Source organism: Idiotropiscis lumnitzeri, chromosome 14, assembly GCF_059441095.1.
Source record: "Idiotropiscis lumnitzeri isolate Australia: NSW breed Sydney's pygmy pipehorse chromosome 14, RoL_Ilum_1.0, whole genome shotgun sequence".
NCBI lineage: Eukaryota > Metazoa > Chordata > Actinopteri > Syngnathiformes > Syngnathidae > Idiotropiscis > Idiotropiscis lumnitzeri.
Genome location: NC_142404.1, coordinates 10,384,219 through 10,404,206, shown reverse-complemented (window position 1 = coordinate 10,404,206; position 19,988 = coordinate 10,384,219). Strand labels below are relative to the sequence as shown.

General features: G+C 40.6%; 2 protein-coding genes across 8 annotated transcripts in view; one reads left to right on the top strand and one right to left on the bottom strand.

Moving 5' to 3' along the window:
* The window catches only part of dop1b (DOP1 leucine zipper like protein B), a 27,486-nt gene extending 10,085 nt beyond the window's left edge, over positions 1-17,401 (bottom strand). For 3 of the 6 annotated variants that reach the window (XM_088314642.1, XM_088314645.1, XM_088314646.1), the window contains exons 1-19: positions 13,049-13,222; positions 10,159-10,337; positions 9,888-10,069; positions 9,640-9,810; positions 9,280-9,469; positions 9,085-9,183; positions 8,098-8,227; positions 7,874-7,983; positions 6,723-6,834; positions 6,521-6,641; positions 5,799-5,918; positions 5,587-5,692; positions 5,278-5,508; positions 4,427-4,728; positions 3,831-4,213; positions 2,207-2,478; positions 1,975-2,127; positions 1,785-1,876; positions 512-702 (exon numbers count right to left, since the gene is read on the bottom strand). In XM_088314642.1, the coding sequence (XP_088170768.1) occupies positions 512-702; positions 1,785-1,876; positions 1,975-2,127; positions 2,207-2,478; positions 3,831-4,213; positions 4,427-4,728; positions 5,278-5,508; positions 5,587-5,692; positions 5,799-5,918; positions 6,521-6,641; positions 6,723-6,834; positions 7,874-7,983; positions 8,098-8,227; positions 9,085-9,183; positions 9,280-9,469; positions 9,640-9,810; positions 9,888-10,069; positions 10,159-10,296 (3,103 nt within the window). In that variant the 5' untranslated portion in view covers positions 10,297-10,337; positions 13,049-13,222. Of the gene's footprint in view, positions 1-511; positions 703-1,784; positions 1,877-1,974; positions 2,128-2,206; positions 2,479-3,830; positions 4,214-4,426; positions 4,729-5,277; positions 5,509-5,586; positions 5,693-5,798; positions 5,919-6,520; positions 6,642-6,722; positions 6,835-7,873; positions 7,984-8,097; positions 8,228-9,084; positions 9,184-9,279; positions 9,470-9,639; positions 9,811-9,887; positions 10,070-10,158; positions 10,338-13,048; positions 13,223-17,304 lie in introns of those variants that run through there. The other 3 variants (XM_088314644.1, XM_088314647.1, XM_088314643.1) reach the window with 2 other exon arrangements.
* Positions 14,115-19,988, top strand: LOC148323424 (uncharacterized). 2 transcript variants are annotated; one of them, XR_015846463.1, is made up of 7 exons: positions 14,115-14,281; positions 16,052-16,140; positions 16,218-16,268; positions 16,414-16,494; positions 18,452-18,558; positions 19,380-19,449; positions 19,539-19,988. XR_015846463.1 is itself a non-coding variant. In XM_088314649.1 (7 exons), the coding sequence occupies exons 2-7, from the start codon at positions 16,069-16,071 to the stop codon at positions 19,615-19,617; spliced, it is 441 nt and encodes a 146-aa protein (XP_088170775.1). In that variant the 5' UTR covers positions 14,115-14,281; positions 16,052-16,068; the 3' UTR covers positions 19,618-19,988. The 2 variants fall into 2 exon arrangements, 1 of the variants encoding a protein (XP_088170775.1); XM_088314649.1 differs by having other exon boundaries at positions 18,452-18,539.

The following is a 19,988-nucleotide window of genomic DNA, read 5'->3' as shown; positions in this document are numbered from 1 at the left end:
AAAACATTTTAGTGAATGAATGTCACTCCAAAAACCTTAATAATTGCCCATATTAGTCGAATAAATTGTGTGTGTGTAACACAAACTATCATATAATATAAATTGTACATTACCCTGAAAAATGAATCACTACGAATTTGATTTTGACAAAATTCACTTGGAAGTGTGTGAGCACATGCACTAAAGCGCAAACTAACATGTGCATGGCAGCATTACTAGTCTATTAGACAAAAGGTGTGACAAACCGCACAACTTTTATATCAGACAGGTCTATGGCTCCATCTTGCGGCAACCTAGGGCATTTCAGAAAGAGCACTAAGACAGCAAATAGGTGACTTTTTCCATCGTACAGCAGTGGATAAGCTCCAAAGCTCCTCTAATCTCGTTGCACACTTGAGTACAATGACAATAAAGGGATTTCTGATTTTTGAAAAATAACGAATAAATTTGTGAGAAACAAATTGAGTATAGTTGGGCTAATAAAGGAACTGAGACTGACAGATAAACTAACCAGCTGTGACATTTTGTTTGATGGCCTGAATGGAGCAGCGCTGAGTGGACGGGTGAAGCAGCAAGAGCAGGATAGGCTCTAGGATCCGGATCACGTCGTTTAGAGACAGAGCTCGCGCCAGCCAGCACTGTGCGGCCGCACTTATTGAGCCGTCCGTGCTGCTTAGACTCTCCACCACAACACACAGTGACCTGAAAGAGAGAAATTCATTGTCATTAAAGACCAATTGGAAAGAATACAGGGGCGGGGTTCATGGTTTACAAAGGAGTTCCATTTTTTTGCAGGCAATGTAGCTTTATAATCATAATTCAAGTATATACTGAATTCATATGGGAAAACATTTAAGCCACGGAAATTAAACAAGTATATGATACAAGTATTTAAAACAAATCTTAATTAGTTGATTAATTAGTTGAAAACCCTAATCCCTAATTACTACTGTGCTTGCTGTCAATTAATCGATGAACACAATTTAAAAAAAATAAAATAATTCTTTCATTCAACGACAGAACATTCAAATTGACTGTGAGGAAAATATACAAAGATAAATTATGATTAATTTAATTGTTCATCATATCAAAAAAATAGAAGCAAATGTTTTATTTTGATTCAACACAACGATAAGTCCACTCATGAAGGACTACAGGAATCGGATCATTTTTTAGCACTGAAGCTGAAACTGAGTACGTGGACTATTTTAAATGCAAATTGGAGAGAGATGAGCCCTAAGGCTGTAGATGCTGTGAAAGTTTGCAAGCGTGCGCGAATGTTAATATTTTGGTCGGAGTTCATCCCATGATGGAAACAGTTGCAAAGATGTTCGCCAGACATTCCCAAACAGTTTTAATGGGTGTAAAAAAAATTTCTTGTAGTCATAAAATGTTGAAAATGTTCAAAATTTCTTGCGACAAACTAATGTGTTTGAGACCATTACAATTTTTTGGGGACCTTGAATAACCCCTGAGGAAAAAAAAAAGGCTTAAAGCTTCTGTAGCCTTCCTCAGCATGGTTTTCAAGTTGACAGCAGAAGGCAGCGTTTCACTTCTCAGGCAGCAATGTGTATACCATGACTTCCCGCAGCATTATTGTGAATCTTGGAACAGAGATACCGTGATATTTACAATACTGTTGTATCCCTCGCGGTAACTGAGCTTGTCATCCTGTTCCACATGAAGATGTAGTCTTACACTAAGCCGCTCATACTTGCTATAGAAAATTGATGGATGAATGGATGTATGTGGTGTGATCAGGTACAAATTCTGGCGACACTAACCTGTCAAAAGAACGGCAGTTCCTGTTCAAGTGCATGTCACGGGTCAAGTGCCAGAGGATCGAGAAGCGGTGTAGGGCTTCAAGCCGAACAACCTGGTCCACACAATCACAAGAGCTGGTGTTTATTTTTTTTTCCTCGATTATTTGCATGTCATCATAAGCATATGCAGTGGTCCGACAGGTATTTTCACCTTCTCCTTGTGCAACAGCGCCTGGCAGATAATGTCCTCGCAGATGGTTGCTGACGGAGCCAAACAGTGAAGCCGGTAAAAGAGCTCCACGCACGCAGTGTGCTGTTCTCGACGCTCTGTGTCCAGCTGGTTCCAAAGCACCACAGCGACCCTCTGAATCAAACAAAAATGAAACTATCTTTACTAGCATATTTATTGACATTTTGGGGCTAGCACAAACATTTCCCTAAACCTGGTAAAAGTCAGTGTCCTCCTGAATGGTGCAGAGCAAAGCAGGGTAAATGGGGGGCAAGGTGATCATCTGCAGCTGCCCACTCAGCGGGTTGGAGTCGGACGTCTGGTAGCGCCTCCTCTTGTCCTGGATGACCAGTGCTAAGGACTGGGAGTAGTTTATGAGCTCCAACAGGGAGGCCAATGCAGTGTGCTGGATTTTGTAGTCCTTTGACATGCAGCATAGTGTCATCAAGGACCTCAGCCACATGGGCAAGGTCTCCTCATCACCTTCTGTGAAGGACAAACGCATTTGAACACAGTTGAACGTGCCAGTAATGCACAGACTATCGATTTTCAAAACGTGCTTATTATTCTGGATACAGGTGAATTGGAGCCATGTGGCTTTGGACAAGAGGTGATGTACACCGTGGAGTCTGGAAGTCAGTCAATCGTAGGCCACATAGACAATACTCACACTCACACCTATGGGCAATATAGTCTTCAGTTAACGTGCATGTTTTTGAACGTGTGGCGCGGTGAGAACATGCACGGTTTACACAGGATGGCCTGAGCCAGATTTTAACTCAACTATGAAGCAGATGTGCATAATCACAATGCCCACTGAGGCACTTCAGGCCAGGGAGGTCATTTTTTCATTATTTGTCAGGAAATTATCAAATGAAATGAACCGCTGATGTGAAGCGAAGCATTAAAGGGGAAGTCAACCCCCAAAAAGTACTTGCACTAAAATGTTCTATGCGACTTCACTAGTCTCAACATAGCATTTTGATTAATGCGTATGTGGAATGTAAATCCATCCCGTTTTTAGCCATTTAAGGGGACTGCCATTTTGTCATTTCTGTCGACTGAACATGACATAATCTTTGCTCAGAACTGAGGCGACGCCCAATCACGGCTCACCTGTTTTCTGAAGCTGTGCCATGATCGGTTATCTAAATCTTGTGCAACTATGATGTCAGTTCCAGTCAACAAGAAGTGGCAAAATGGCCCCTCTCAAATGGATTGAATCGGGTTGACTTTAACGCTCAACTCATATACAAAAACACAAAATTAAATGGGAATGTTTAGACCGCACAGAACATATTCTTGAAAAGAAAATTTGGGGGTTACCGTCCCCTTTAGACATCAAACACAAAAACACAGCTGTTCAGTACCTGCTCTGCCCACGTGTGCCATCAACCGGATGGAAAAGTAAGCCAAAAAAACTCCCAATATAGATGCTGTCTATATTTACTTATACAAGGAGCAACACCACATCATTGTCATCAGCCACACCTCTTGACTAGCAAGATATTTAAACAACCAATAAAAAAAATTTGGCAAACTTACTTGGACTCAACTGGCGTCTTAGATGTGCTGAAATTTTAACTTGAAATGTGCTCATTTTAGCAAGACAATATGGTGTGCCAAATGATTTTTTTTAAATATATGACTAAAAGTATGTCTCAGACATGTTATTAAAACTCATTCATTGTTATACATTTGCAGACCAGACCCTCCTTGACCTGAGTAACGTTACCACAAAAAATATGACAATGACAATGACTGTGTTAAGACACCGGAGACCACACATCCGTGGTTGAACGCTAAGCGGAGGAAGTAGAGGAAAACAAGTGCCTGACCTGCTTGGCTAAACATGTACGTGTGGAGAGTCAAGGCCTCCTCTTCGCTTAGGTAAATGGGGAAGGTGGTAGACTCCAGAAGCAGGTGACATGTGGCAGTGAAGGCCAGTCGGCACGCCTCAGTGATCTCAGACCTTCCTCGGGGCCGGTAGCCAGCAGCCCAGTCAAGACAACGGCCGTATTCTTTTTTCTTTTCTTCTTCTTGGACCACAGATGGGTGCTGACGTTTTGACTTGTTTGAGGTAAACAGTTCAGTCAGTTTGTCTTTAATTTCCAAACCTCCTTTGCTTAGTAATAGAGTCTTATTATCCACAGGAGTTGTGACATCCGTCTTGGGCTTTTCCTCCTGCCCATCAACATCCTCCACCTGTACCAGCAGGTGTCTAAAAAACAAGTTGAAAAGATTATTTTAGATTCATTCGATCGTGCCACATTCCAAAACTATACATGCTTTGGAATTGAAAGTCTTCAATTAATTAAGGTAAGCATGTGAGTCCTTGTTCGTCTATATATGCACTGTGATTGGCTGGGGACCAGTCTCAAGTAATTATATTTCAATCAGTGCTTGATCTGTTGTCAAATAATGGGTAGTTTACCTGGTGGCTATGAAAGCGAGGATTTCCTGCAGACATTGAGTTGTGGCGTCAACACTGCCACCCCTTCTCCACACTGCATGACCATTTTTGCACATTCCATTACTGCTGGAGCTCACGAAGGATTGGAGATGCTGCTCTGATGGCGAGGCGCTGATGCCCAGCCCGCTGTCCTCTGAGCAGAGTGTCGGGTAGACTCCATCAACAGGTCCGGCCTCATCCACATCTCTGTTCAGCTCGTCAGCCGGGTGGTGATTATTATCTTCTGCAACATCGTCATCTCTCTCCCTTCCTTTCGCTAGATCCTGGAGAGAAGTTGAATTAACAAAGTGAGGCAGCCAAATAAACCATTGTCAAAAATAATAATAAAAAAATAAAACACTTCTAAATGTTAAAAAAAAATGAAAATTATGATGAAATTCTGTCGAAGAGGGATCATCTAGACAACATTATGTGTTGTCCATGGGCGCCAGGCAGGCCCCAGTGATCCCATGGGTAGCCTGCGGGCCTGTTCTAAAATAGCTCATTAGTGATGGGACATTGTGATATTGTAGGAATGTTAGAAGTGATAATTTGATCATCTAAAAACCGACAGGGCGTTATAGAAATAATGTGCTGTATTGATATTTTTCTGTGTTTATTCATTTTTATATCCTTTAATGGCACTCAATGCTCATCAATTCAATGCACATTTTTGCGTTTGGTGTTCAGTAAACAAGGTCCAGATCACACCGAGTAAGGTAAGTCATCATTATCCCAGTATACGTTTATTGCGTCACTTTTGTCGAATGGTGTCCCGTGAGAGTTTCCTAATGCCAAACGTGTTGGCCCAACAATGGTTGAGAAACAACTACCTTAGTAATCTGCTCATCCTCTTCTTGCACCTCCATCCGTTCTGTGTGGGCTCCTTTCTCAAAGTCCGTGAATGCCACAGGCATTTGGATCTTACTCAGGACTTTGAAGCACGCGCGCAGGGCCTGTGTGACATCCTCCAAGCGAACAGAGTCCATGTGGCCATTGAGGGTTTGCAGCATTGTGCCCAGCATCTCAGGAAGAAAGTGTGACTGGATATCAGCATGGAGCTCCTGTGAAAGAATACAGTCATTACAGAAATGCTCTTTGTGAACAGGTCATGTTCCCATTAAAAACGAGAGATTCTTTACCAGAGGAAGAACATCAAGCAGAAAAATGATGAGATGTGACATTTCTATGACAGAGGGAGCAGGACATCGGCTGTCATGCTGAGGAGTTGATGGATAGGCCTTGCCACTATAAGTATTTAAACAAAATAAAAAAAAAATAAAAAAAGAAATTATATTTCCATGTGTAGTTAACCAGAGCTAATTCAATAACTGACAATGAAACTGAGTCTCACCTGAGTGATGTGCAGAAGCACTGAGTCATGTAATCCCACAGGTATTCACCGTTCATGGAGCTCACGAGCATATTCATTGTCTTAATAATCTCGGAAGCGTTCTTGTTCTCTTTTATCATGCTGCGACAATTCCACAAGGTCAAACATCACTCAGCACATTTGTTTCGGGAAAAAGTATGGCGATACAAATCTCAATGAGGCATGAGATATTACAGCACTTGATGGAGCCTTCCCATTTTGTAAAAATGCAATCAAGTTGACCCAATCACCAAAAAACATATTTACCTCACACATTGACACTAAAATACTATGATTTTTTGCTTCCTTTTTTTTATTCTAAACTTTTTCAAAGGAAAATGGCCTTCATTGGAGCTCTAAAAGTCAATTTAAAAAAAAAAAACACCCAGTTGCACTTTAGCACTTTTGTGCTTTGCAGATCTATTAAAATTTTGCCCAAAAAAAAATCACAAAAATCCCCAACTCTTGCTAAACTTAGATATCGGTATCTGTATCAAAGATGCAGTTTTTAATGCCCTTTTTGTAGAGACAAAGATAAAAAAAAAATCAATGTGAAGCAAACATGACCAAGTCATATTCGCATATGAAAGCCTTCAAAGTTGGCGTTGTAAAAAAGGCGCTTTGGTCACCATACGGGTAATTGGTGACTTTACTGAGTTGAACTGGAAAGGCTTTTGATAGTTGGCTGTCTCTGATGCCCTCACCTGGCCAACTGGTTGCCTGAGAGCTTTGAGTTGGTGATAGTATCCTCACCCAGCATCTCTCGACAGTAGCTGTAAAAGGCTCGGACGACTTCCAACAGCAAACTATTGAGGACCGCTGGACCTGGACACAGAAGCCAGAGTAAGTACTCTGAAACTAGTAAAGTTAACTCAGTATTTGGATGTTTTTAAGTGCTGGACTAACCCAACTCCGGTTTATCCAGCAGGCTAATAATGATGCGAAAAGGCCTGAGGTAGCCAATCACATTCTCCGGTTTGCTCTCCACATCCTTTTGTTTGAGAATGTTAATCAGACCCTGAAGGAAAAGACCCGCCAGATGGAAGGAGAGTAACAGGTAAGAAACAAACATCAGTAAAACACTACGCAAATACAGCGGAGCACATGTGACCTATATTCAGTTGCCTCTTGTTTATTGCTCAAGTCTTGCAGTCATGTTTTCCAAGAGCAGAATGTAAAGTAGGTCGTCCTTTTAACTCATTCACTGCCAATGACGGCTATAGACGTCCAAAAAAAAATCTTTTTTTTTAATTTGGCTGGCAGTGATTGAGTTAAGAACGTCTTGATATTTTTTTAGATAGTGAACCGATGAGATATAAGCAAAAATATAAAATTGGAAGATACAAATTCAAATCTTGCTCAACAACATAATTAAAACAAAAATAAAATCAGTTACTTGAGTAAATCTAATGGGTTGAATGTAGGTCATTACTATCCACCTCTGAAAGCAATACTTTAGCAATACTCTGCTCACATGTTCCTGTTCCAAATTTCAATCACATCGGGAAAGGCTGAACATTTTTCCTATAATTTGGTTTTATTTAGTTTTATCACGTGGTAGTAAACTTGTTTTGTGTTTTGTGGCAGTCAGGGATGTCATGTAAAAAAACGAATAAAATACTGTAAGTTAACAGTTATCTAAAAAGAATTGGTGAAGCTTGGAACGTGTAACAAATTAATTTATGTTACCTTATTTCCTGTTGGAAATACTGTTTTGGAAAACTGTTTTGAAAGTCAACCGAGGACATGAAATAGGTTTGAATTAGAAGATGTGTCGTTTTGTTTGTATTGGTGCATTTCACAAATTTAGAATATTGAGGAAATCCTAATTTATTTCGGCACTATAGTTAGACTCACTTTACACTCTGATCTTTTTCTTTTTACTGATTAAAAACAAACAAAAAAATAAATAAATCAAGCATCCAATGAATTACCAATCATAATTATTACTTCTTAATATATTTATATGCAGTCAATAAATGCAATATTAACTTATCAAGACAAGTAAGCGATAGCTTTTCCACAATACTAATTAATTCAACACACACGTGAGGTACCTGCACAATAAGATCCTTGGAGTATGTGTTGAAGTAAAACAACATATGTTCTTTTGCCGAAGAAGACATGGTTGCATGCGGAGCAACCATTTCCCCTTTGATGTCTGTGCCTGGGGGTGGAGCGCATAAAAACCAACAGTGCAACAAAGTGAGAAAAACCAGAAATTGACCAAACACTACTGAGGTAGTGAGTCATCACTTAACACTTTCTAATGATCAGTTACCCAGGAGCCATGCATAGAGACGCCTGTTGAGGGACATATCTCTGCGGAGTAATGTAAGACAAGCAGCAGAAACCACTGCGGTCATGTCGTCAATACTCGTTGCGATGCTGGTGTCTGGTGGCTCCTGAACCAACAATAGAAAAAGACAGGAGAAGATAAATACTTGCCAAGTCCAACTATGCTGCATTTGCATTGCTTAATACCAGCTAGATTTGCTCAGTTCTACTCAACTCAGTAGAACTGAACGGTTCCTGTACTAACTTCACAGTATGTCTTTTCGTCAGGGAAATTTTATTTGACAGGAGACTGACGTCAACAACAAACCAGACTGATACTTCAGACAGACTAAGGCACACATTGTCATTTGTTTAACAATAAAATGACGCAGCTATGGCGAATCTGCTGGAACAATTGGCAGCCAACAGTGCTTACCCATATAATATCTGTTCAGCATTGTAAGATTTTGGTAGAGGAAAAGCGTACGGTACTATGCATGGAAAAAAAGGGCTTCCAACAAAAACTGTCTACCAAAAATATGTTCATTATGAAAGGTTAGTCATGTTTATTGTCACAGTTGTAGTTTGCAATAAATTGCACTGCACTCTACTGAGCTAAAAGTAGCTAATGTATGTAAAGATCCAAACATCCCAACATTAAAGGGAAAATCCTGCGTGCCTGCCGACCCTTGAAGCAGAAAATTCTATCTATCCATCCATCCATTATCCAAACAGCTTATCCTTGTGGGCATGCTTGAGCCTATCCCCACTGACTTCAAGCAGGAGACGGACGGGGTACATCTTGGACTGGTTGCCAGCCAAATCAACTAAGTAAATCATCTGTTGTCTGCCTATTCCTGAAAATGTAATTTGCTTGATAACGACAACTCAAACTGTCTCAAACATCATATCAAAAAATGCATCGCATGCTTCATTTAAAACATAGTGCTTAAAAGGTTATTACAGAAGTTGTGCTTTAGAGTTTGCTTACTAGGGTTGTGGCCAAAGGGAAAAAGAAGAGCAGGATTTCCAACATGTTCCTCTGCACCAGTCCATTTGAGTCTTGCAGGGAAAGACACACAGACTTCCTCTGCACAAAGACAGATAGATGAGGAGCTTAAAAAAAAACACAGCTGACTTCATTGAGGACTTGACCGAATTCATTTCCAAGGAGAGGAGCACTCACCGCCAGGCGATGGTCATAGCCGAGCATGTGTCTCTGCTGTTGCAGGGACAAGGTACGGTCAAAATGTGCGACGATAAAGATGGTGGCGGGCAGACGCACTACAGGGCTGACCAGTATGCAACCCCACAGGGCTCCATAGAACACCTGCTGACCCACCAGCATAGACAACTTAAGCAGCAGGGCATCGGTCCTGGACATAGAGACAAAACAGACAGAAAAAGAAAGAAATCTGTTCAGTAAAATCTGTTTAAAATGTACAGCTAAGACTCAGCTGGGTGATTAATGGATTTTATTGATTAGTCCTTGTGCGCATTTTTTTAATCCATTTATTTATTTTTTTAAATCAATATTTTTGCATACCTGTCATTGACCTCCAGTCCCTCCTCCAGGCCTGGCAGTAGTCCCGTTATGAAGGCCTGAAGACTGGGCAGTAAAGCCCTTTGCAGGGGCAGATAGTAACGCTCGTACAGTGTGAGCAGCACAGGCTTCACTGCCATGGCTGCATGGCCCAACAGCGGGAACAAGCCTGAGCTAAAAATACAGAAACCAATGGCATAATGCACAGAGCACCTCAGGTCATCTCTCATGTCACCAAAATGTCTTTTTACCTGTAAATGAACAAATCCTTGGCCAGCCATTTTGTCCCAATTATTTTGAAAATAACCTCATAGGTCTCCAGAGCCTTGAGGTGCACCCCGCTGGGTAAGGCCGGGTGCAGGCATTGGGCCAGACGCTTGCCGATGATGAGCCTCTTGGGAAGGAGGGAGTAGCGGATGTCACTCTGAAGGGCCTGGCAGGGAGTAAGAAGAAGTAAGTTTACTATGAGTGCTGTTATCCATTGCTTTCAATCAGGAAGCCAAACACGAGTCCCGCCGTTACCTTGTTGAGCTTGCCCAAGGACAAGATGAGATCTGCCCATTCACTCGACGACTCAAAGTTTCGCAGCGCCTTCTCGATGACTGCTGTGTAGTTACGATAGCGGTAGTCGTTCTGCAGCTCAACTTCCTCGGGATCCATCTCACAAGTCAGTCGGGCGGCAGCATGTTGTCACAATGTGTCTGCACAAACAGCAAAGCCAAACAAACGTTTTTTTAAATTATTATTACTAAGCAATAGGCGTGGATGAAAATCAACTTCTCATGTTGTCTCTCTGAGAAGCCTCCATCCCTCTGGGGCTTGTTTATGGTAAATAGAATTATGCAGAGTGGTGTGCGCCTAAGATTAGAGAGGAAAGGGTGGGTGGGGGTAGGGGGGTCTACTGGACTTTGGCATAGCAGAGATGAGCTGCACGTGGAGGACATACCGCTTCATCTTCCCTTTAAATATGGCAGAATTGTTTTCACTCATGGGATCATTCAATGTCACTTGTTATGCCACGAAACATAACTTGCCAATATTCTTTTGGGTAAGGCCGTGCCATGTGGGCTGATTACGGACACTAAGAGCAATTCATCCAGCCCCAATGCAATTCTAAAACCGCAGATTTGTTGTAAAAAAATTTCCATAACATTTAACCCATAAATGCTCACATTTGCTTGATCGTTTGGTTTTCAAAATTCCAGGATGGCGCTCAGTTTATAAAAAGCATCCCAGATCAGAAAACTGGTTACAATAATCTAATGTCAAACCCAATCGTGTTCTTCATTCAGCATTTTTCTTGCTGATCAAATTTCAGCACAGTAATTGGACAATTTTGTTAAAAGACACCAATAAGATAATTTTTCTCCAACTGACACTCATGACAATTAGTGGCAACAGAAAGTTGAAACAACAGTTCTTTTGAAATAACACCATGACCAATCATTTGAAAACATTAATGAAACCTTTAAGTCTTTTTGTATACCCACTCTTATTTGGGTCACAAGTGAGCTGGAGTCAATCCCAGCTGACTTTTGAAAGCAAAGCGGGGTATGCCCTGGACAGGTCCCAAGCCAATCGCAGGGTACTTACACACAAACAAACACACCTATGGACAATACAGTCATCAATTAATCTAACGACTAACATGCATGTTTTTAGCAAGTCTGAGAATGTCGAACTACACATTCACACATGCAAACTCCAATCCCAGCACAGTAAACCCTCATTTATCGTGGGGGGTCGTGTTTCAACCCACCACTGTAATATTATTCAATTTTAGTATTATAATAACTTTTTGTAAGGATTTCATTTTTTAGTTCCATATTTAATCCAAAGTGCAAAACGCGCCAAATCAGAGAAATAAGATTAAGCATATCACTTTAATTGGTTTACATGAAATTAAAATAATTAGTGTCATTCCCCCCTTGCAAAGACTTTGTTTGTAATGGGCAAACTTTTTTCAAGGAACCATGGCTGGACATTTTGTGTGAGCCTTAAAAACAACCTAATTGAATTATATGAAAAGTTTGATGTAGAGTAACCAACGGCAACAGCAACGACACAAAGTGAATGTTTCATTGTTGGAGTGAGGAGGACAAGATCACGTGAAAGACACTGATAAATAGAAATAAAAGTTGTGTAACCCCCAAGAAATTGGTTCGAGGACATTTACAAGAATGTCAATACAGTGAACATCAACCAAGGGACCAAGCCTGGTGTGAAGATCAAAACCAGAGCGTAATTGCCCCCTATGAAGAAATTCCATTCATTTATAAATTCTCCATAGGTGTGAATGTGCATGCGAAAGATTTTTTTTTTTGCCAAAATGTTCTCAACAATTGACTGCCAACATGTTGAGGGTGTACCCTGCCTCTCGCCCAAAGTCAGCTGGGATACACTACAGCTAACCCACAGCAGTAATGAAAATATGCAATATAGAAAATAGATGATAGATGATGATAATATAATAAAGGGCAGCATGGTGAGGAAGCGGTTAGCCTCTGAGGTTTGGTCTCAAATGTCAGCTTTCCTGTGATGAGTGTGAATGTAGTCCAGGTTCCTCCCACAATCCAAAAACTCTTTAATAGCTATGCCGGAATGGACCATTACTCTTGACTGCATTTTTGTGTGATTGCATCAAAAAAGGGTTAAAAGGTAGGTTGCTTCTTTATAGCGACATACCACATGTAGTTTGGAGGTATATGAGGTCATGCTAACGAAGTTGCACCCAATTTGCACAAAGAAGATAATGTGGTGCCAACATTTGCAACCCATTTTCGGTGACAACTGAATGTCTGAATGCATGGGTGGTTTGTCTAGTGGACTGTAACCTGATGGTGGCGTCCAAGATGTTTCCTGCGTCTCAATGAAAGTCATTGGGTTTAGTTCTCAGTTTAAAGGCGATCCGAATGAGTACAAGCTATGGTAAATTCACAAAAAAATATAAATAAATATCCATGAAAGGACCCAATTTTGGACCTAACGCCTACTTAACCAATTTGCTACAGAATGTCATCAATCAAAATCTGGCTGAGTGTTTCAGGGCACACGTTACAATCAACGACCACAATTACAACACACAGCCGGCAGTGTCACCTGATTCACACGATATTCCTCCCACAATTGTCCACAGAATTCATTATGATGAGGCAGCTTTTGGCTTTATAGCAGCATCCCGAGATGAGGCTGTTATATAACTGCAACGTGGATTAAAAAGGTGTGGGGGGGGGGGGGCGCCACTCCCCTCACATATACAAACATTGCAGTGGAAGTAAGATTGAGATGACATGGAAAAACACTTAAAACATTTCATTTGCGTGTGACTGTTCTTAGCACATAGAACAGCAGAGTGGTATAATAGGCTATGCTAAGTTAGCCGTGTATCAGGTGCATCAATAAAATGACTCACCAAATAAAAGGAGAGTTGCACGCAAGGTCAGTCGTTTTGAAGAAGCCAAGGAGGAAGACGTTACATTTTACATTATTTCGCCTAATACGTTTCTTTAGTATAGAGGTTGTCGAATATGATTTGCTTCCTTCAGTAGATGAGCGCTCCTAAACTAGCGTTACTGATGTGACAGTCATGACTGGGTGGTATCATTAACTCAGCTGATAGACAGTCAACGAGCGGAATGTTCCATACCCGAATCCATGAGGGGTGAAGTGAGGAGCTGACCGGTAGTAGAGTTAATGTACCATGACAAACGCCCACTAAAATGTAACGTACTAAATTTCAAACGTATTCCAGCCTTTTAATTGGGAAATGAAGCCGTTTATAAGAGTGCAGCCTTAAGTTGAAGAAGAAAACGTCATCACGAACGCCTCTCCCTTGTATGGTACATTCCAGGATGTGCAGTGTTTACAAACCTCTCACCTCACTGTTAAGATATTCGTGAACCATTCTTTTATCAATCTTGAGTGCACTTAATCTTTATGTTTTTATTTTTACTTTTAGCGTTTGGGTTTGGCATACCTTCGTATTATTATATTAAGCATTTAAAATAATTACGTTATACTGTTAATATTTTCGAACATGAAATCCATGACACGTACAATTCGCGCCACACTTAAAAATTACGACGGGTCAGGGATAAAATAATAAAATCACGAGAATAAAGTCGTTTTATGACTAGGATGGCGTCATTTTTTAACAAGAAAACGTTTAATATTTCTAGTGAAACTGTCATACTCCAACCGCGAATAAAGTCACATTTTTCTCCCGAATAATTTTTTATTAGTATTTGTGCACACATACAAGACGAGCAAATAAGTGCAGACATAAAGTAAGGGTATTTAATGTTAACTGTACATTTAGTATCCATTCACTGACTAAATGCATCGTGAAAAAAACGTAAAACACCAGCACTGCCGTGGCCAAGGAGCTAAAGTGACATTTTATATTTTCACCGAATAAAATAAAGTTTTTTTTAAATTTTTATTTCTTAATGTTTTATTTTTGTTTACATTCTATATGTTCTGATTTTCGGCGTCATCCGGTGGGTGGCAATAATGAGCCTTCAAACTGGTTTGACAATCATCGGAAATGAAAGAAGAATAAGTAGCAGCAGAAGCGTTGGAGTCGTTTTGTCGTTAACGACGTGGAAACACTGACACTTGCCAAGGATTGTTATTCTTTAGCTAGGTAAGACCAGACCAAACTTCCTTTTAGCGCCTGACATCTTCCTGCATCATGAATTTGTGGTATATGCCCAAAATGTGGCGTGCATAAATTATCTTTATTGTCAGTTCTTATATGCTGTGTTTTTTTGTATTCTTATTAGGTTATCTCCAACGTGTTGGTGATATGGCATTACGTATTTAAATAAGTTTGGTTACTAGGGAGGAACCATTTTTCAGATTTCTTTTCAAACAATATCTGAACAAGGGGTTTACTGAATAATCGACTTCACTACTCCGCTCGATATTTAGCATTTAAAGACAACCAATCAATAATTAGGTGCTTTTGCCATCTCGTTTTCCACTCAGATCCAATTTACAGAGCACTTTGGACTCGACCTTCAGCTGCTATAACCGATTGATCAATGGAACATTAAAATGTCTTGCCAACAAGGCAAAACAATCTAGCTGCGTCTGCTAGGTCTGAGAGCTACTACAAAAATAAGTTGGTTGTGGAACGGCATAACAGTTAGAGTCTCGCTAGCTTCCATCACCACACATCATAATTGAAAGATGCATACCAGCAATACCTTTCGAGAGTGGTGGCGAGGAAGAAAGGCTGCAGCGTAAAGTGAAACTCACATCTTCGCTCGCAAAATGTGTCTAATGCACAGAAAACTACTGTGTACAAACAAGAACTTTGTTCATCATACAAGTTGTAACGTATGCAACAAACACAACGATTGTGACACTCGTCACTTTACGACACTGATGGCAGTTTTTCGGTGGTTTGCGAAAGTATTCGGCACCCTTGAACTTTTTGACCTTTTGCTTCATTTCAGCTAGGCTTCAAACAAAGGAAACACCAAGTGAGACACAATTGTGAAGTGGAAGGGAATTTAGACAATGTTTTAAACATTAAAAAAAAATAAAATATTTTTTTTATGTTTAAAGACAGAATACTTTCGCAAGCCACTGTATATGGCCGTATGTATGCTACAGGCGTGTGAAAATCCATCCATTATCTGAACTGCTTCTCCTCACAAGGCTTGCAGGGGCGTGCTGGAGCCTATCCCAGTTGTCTTCGGGCATTAGGCGAGGTACACCCTTGACTGGTTGCCAGCCAATTGCAGGGCACACAAAGACAAACAACCATCCACGCTCACACTCATACCGAGGGGCGGATCAGGGTGTCCAATCAACCTCCCATTTTTTTGGAGTGTGGGAGGAAACGGGGAGTACCGGCCGGAACTCACGCAGGCGCGGGGGAATACACACAGGAAAGCCGAAGCCCCGAATCGAGTCCTGCACCTTTAAACTGTGAGGCCATCGTGCCACCCGCGTGTGGAAATATTTCATAAAAAACAGGTGTAGCAAACCTATCCTCAAAAGCAAAAGCACAAAGGAGTTGCAATTGCACAAAAACAATGTCACGTTTTACAAAACGCTATGCTATAGAACGCATTTGTTGAAGAGAAAACTATTCGGGACTCTACTAATAACACAGCGTAAGGGTGAGTTTTATTTTCAATTATTTTTTTTTTTGTTAGTATGGCTCGTCAGAATGTCTTTATGTGAAACTGATCTGTAGCACAACAAACGGTTGGAGGCTGCTGTACTGTGCTAAAAAAATGTCTTTGAGTCATTGAATTTGACACAACATTGCATTATATCACATTATTGTCGACTACAAATAAATCTTTATTGGGTCAATCCTGAATCTGTATTTGTCCTTGCCACACCAGTTTTATGAATTAACCATGAATCACTTGGTATTAATGTTTGCTGTCTTAAGAGGAAGCCGAGACCAAGATGCCACGCAGGGGAAAACGCTCAAGAGCTGTAACGCTTCAACATCAGAGAAGAAGAATGCTGGCACAGCAGGTATCTAATTATAAGATCGCTAATGGCTCTGGTTCAAAACTGTCTGGTAAAAGATAGTGTATTATTTTACTGTACAGTTACGTGGAGCTGCTCCCTCCCATGACGCTGATGATGCTCAGCAACAGCGGGTATCTCCGGCCATTATTAGTCCAAAAGCAAGTCATGTTTTTGTCACACTTTTCCACGAACAGTCTAACAAATTACGATGCAGAACCTAAGTCCTTTCATGAGATAATACACCACATCTGAAATGTCAATATTTTGTTTTCTTAGGTGGCAGAAACACCTGATCCAGTGAATTTTTCCAGCACTACGGAAAATAAAGACGCTTCCTTGCATCCTCCAGCTAAAGAGGTATAGTGACAGCGACACAGGGTAACGTACACGTTGTTATCTAATTTAATATTGCCTACCTTCGCGTTAGTTGGAATGTATTGTAATGCCCCCGGCAAGTGGTCAAGGGTAGACCCAGCGGTTGGTGCACTTTCACTTTTTTGAAGGAAAAAAAAAATACCCAATAAGCACATTGCAGTTGACACCCCATCACTCAATACCCAGTCGGGCAAACGGCAGATTGCCTTACCTGGTTTAAAAAAAAAAATTAAAAAGACATAACAAGACTGACAACAATTGTTACAACAAGTATTGCTCAAATGCCATTTGCCAATTTCCTGGTATGTGCGCATATTTTTTTCGTCTTTGCCATCATTTTAACCTTCTGTGGTGGCATCACAATAAAGCTGAATTGTGGAAAACCAATAAATGCTCACTGAGGTGACGTCTCTTAAGATTTGCTGTTGTCTTGTGGGAAATGACACCCAGTGGGGTTAAAAAAATGCAGCACCTTTCTAGACTAATGCTTTTCACTTATGGAGACAGCAACTCAAGACTGAAGAGTGGTGCTTTAAGATATAATTAATCTGACTTGGAAGTTTTTCTGAGCCAGCATTCAGTCTTTTTTTTTTCTTGCTTTTGCTTGCATGTGAAATATTGAGCTACAAGGGCTGTGTGGTGACTGAGCTCAACTCCACAGCAAGCAGCACTTTGGCAAATAGTGAACAAAGCTTCTAAAAAGAGGCTTTAAGCTGTTTATTCCCACTCCCAGTTGAGGTTTGCAGTCAAACAAAACATAAAATTGAGAATTGCATGTCATTTAAAACAAACCTTAACTTAGACTTCAGTGCAGGGTGTCAAGATCCAGTCCTGGAGGGCTGCTTTCCTGCATGCTTTCAATCTCTCCCACCTGATTCAAATGATCAAATCGTCAGCAAGCTCTGAAGAAGCCTGATAACTATACTGCCCATTTGAATCAGGTGTGTTGCAGCTGCGAGAGATAGAAAACATGCAGGACACCGGCCCTCGAGTACTGGAGTTCGACACCCCTGCTTTAGTGCAATAGTTTAATGCTAAACCTAACACATAACACCCCAGACAGCCATGTAGTATATCTTTCTGTCTCGCTTATACTGCCCCCTGGTGGCCAAAGTGGACACATCAGAAGGTGCAGCAAAATGTCCATTCAAATGATTTTTAGTGTAACAATATTGGTTTAATTATTTTTAATTATATTCAATTATGTAATTACAGTATATTTAAAATATAAATTACAACAATATAGAGTGATTCCCCCCCCCTTATTAAATAACTAAAATAAAAAATATATACATCCATCCATTATGCAAGCCGTGTATCCTCACAAGGTTCGGGCGTGCTGGAGCCTATCCGAGCTGTGTTCGAGCAGCAGGTGAGGTACACCCTGAACTAGTTGCCAGCCAATCTCGGGGCACATATAGACAAACAACCATTCACATTCACAAGCACACCTACTTGGGACGATTTGGAGTGTTCAAATAACCAATCATGCATGATTTTGGAATGATTTTTTTTTTTTTTGAGAGAGAGAGAGGCTGTAATTTATTAATGGCATTTCCACTCATTTCCTTTATGAGTGACAATTTGAAATGGGTCACAGAACAAATTCAACTTGTATCTCTCAAGCTACTACTGTACGGTGTGTGTGTGTATGCATGCTGTGTTCTCATTGATGAGCACAAATCCTCTTAGGTGAAAAAACATTCAAAATACGAACTGAAGGAAAACTGTGCTTCCCCAATTTGAGATAATTTTGGCTAAGACGTTCTTAGGGGGTAATTGCAATTTAACAAATGTTCATTGCAATACATTGTGCGTGTTTGTGTGTTCAGCGTTGTTGAATGTAACAGTTGCTCAGTGGTTTTACTTGTATTTAATCTGCACCAAGTTGCTGTACTAGAGATCATGACTTTTTAATGTTTTTGATTTCTGTCAACAGACCAGTGGACAAACAGTCCATTCCCACTCAGCTCCAAGTGTTCGACATGGCAGAAAGAGGCTGAAATCTGACATCCTTTCATCATCTGGTATGGAAAAAGTCTTGATGTGAGTGTATGAGATTCTGTTAGGATATCAATCAAATAACTGAAGTGAGGCATACACGAACTGATTAACATCCGACTTGAATGACCCATACATGATACGTGCAAGTGGGTGACCATTCCAGCAGTGGATGCAGATGATTTAAAGACCAATAGGACAGGTTAAGTCATCGTTGAATTTGGTTGTCATGTCGGGTCGGTTGCAAGGCCTCACGGCTAAATTCACCTGGGGATCGGTGGTTGGCATTATGAAACCACCAGAGGTGACGTTGAAGTAGAGTAGTGGCATCGCTGGCAGAAGGTTGCTAAAGTGATACAGTCAAGGCAGCGAAGAATGAAATGTCTCAGATGGCTCAGCTTTTCTCATATCACACATCCGTACAACACGTACAAAATCCTTCCTTCCCTTTGTCCAAAGGGAAATGTCTTTGCGGAGCAACAGGCATGACTGTAGTCATGCAAAGGCCGATCAAGTGAGGTTAATCCAAGTTATGATCTCTGCTGTGCATTGTCCAGTGTCTGCGTACGAGGAGCTTCGGTCATGTCGTCAGTTTCAAAGTGTTTTTACACACAATTGCACTTCCACTTAAGTCCATCATGTGAGTATTTTTCCCAGTTGTGTTGGTGACCCCTTCTTTAATAACATTGGAGAGGGGAAAAAAGACACCTTTAACACAACCTACATCAAAGGATGGTCACCCTGGATAATATTTTAGAGATCTGATAATGATGACTGACTCTGGTCATAAGAGATGAATTGGAATCAAAATCAAACTGATTATTGCTCTGTGTACACCGCGTCTAAAGGATCATTTTTCTCACCAGCCTGCAGTGACTCTACTAGGAGCTGGGTTCCAATTATTATAGATGTGTTCTCCCTTTCCAACCCCAAAAGGTATGATTTATTTGGATTTTTTTTTCTGGTTAATTATTATTCTCCTTACTGCAGTTAATACAGGAACTGTACCATTGTCATTTGTGTAGGGGGAAACTACTGAGTAGCCAATTTCCCACCGCTGACAGCGAAGAAACCAATGATGACCTTGTCATCCACGATCACTGAGCTATCAATTCCAATTCTTTAAATATAGATGAATAGCTAAGTCTGTATTTAGTTGTCATCTTACTTTTACTTTCACTTTGACAACTCTCAACAAAAGGATTTGCGTCTGTTTATTTCCATGACAATAATGGACAGTGTGTGCCAGTACACCAATGAGCTGTTCAGTAAATTAAGACAACTGTATTATATATCTTACGAATTTAGCTGTTATTGTTTGTGACTTGTTTGAATCTATTCTTTAAAACGTTTTCTATTGATGACGAAATTTGTGTTTCCAAGAATGTTATTCTCACATGTGAGATTTTGCTTATTGCTATTAAAGGGTTCTGTCTTGAAACAACCACACAAATAAATGTTACACCACAAGCAGG

Bases quoted from the DNA above. Each gene is read 5' to 3' on its own strand.
- LOC148323424 (XM_088314649.1), top strand. From the start codon at position 16,069: ATGCCACGCAGGGGAAAACGCTCAAGAGCTGTAACGCTTCAACATCAG. The intron at 16,495-18,451 runs GTATAGTGACAG...TTCTGTCAACAG, and splicing joins TGCATCCTCCAGCTAAAGAG to ACCAGTGGACAAACAGTCCA. The intron at 19,450-19,538 runs GTATGATTTATT...TCATTTGTGTAG, and splicing joins TCCCTTTCCAACCCCAAAAG to GGGGAAACTACTGAGTAGCC.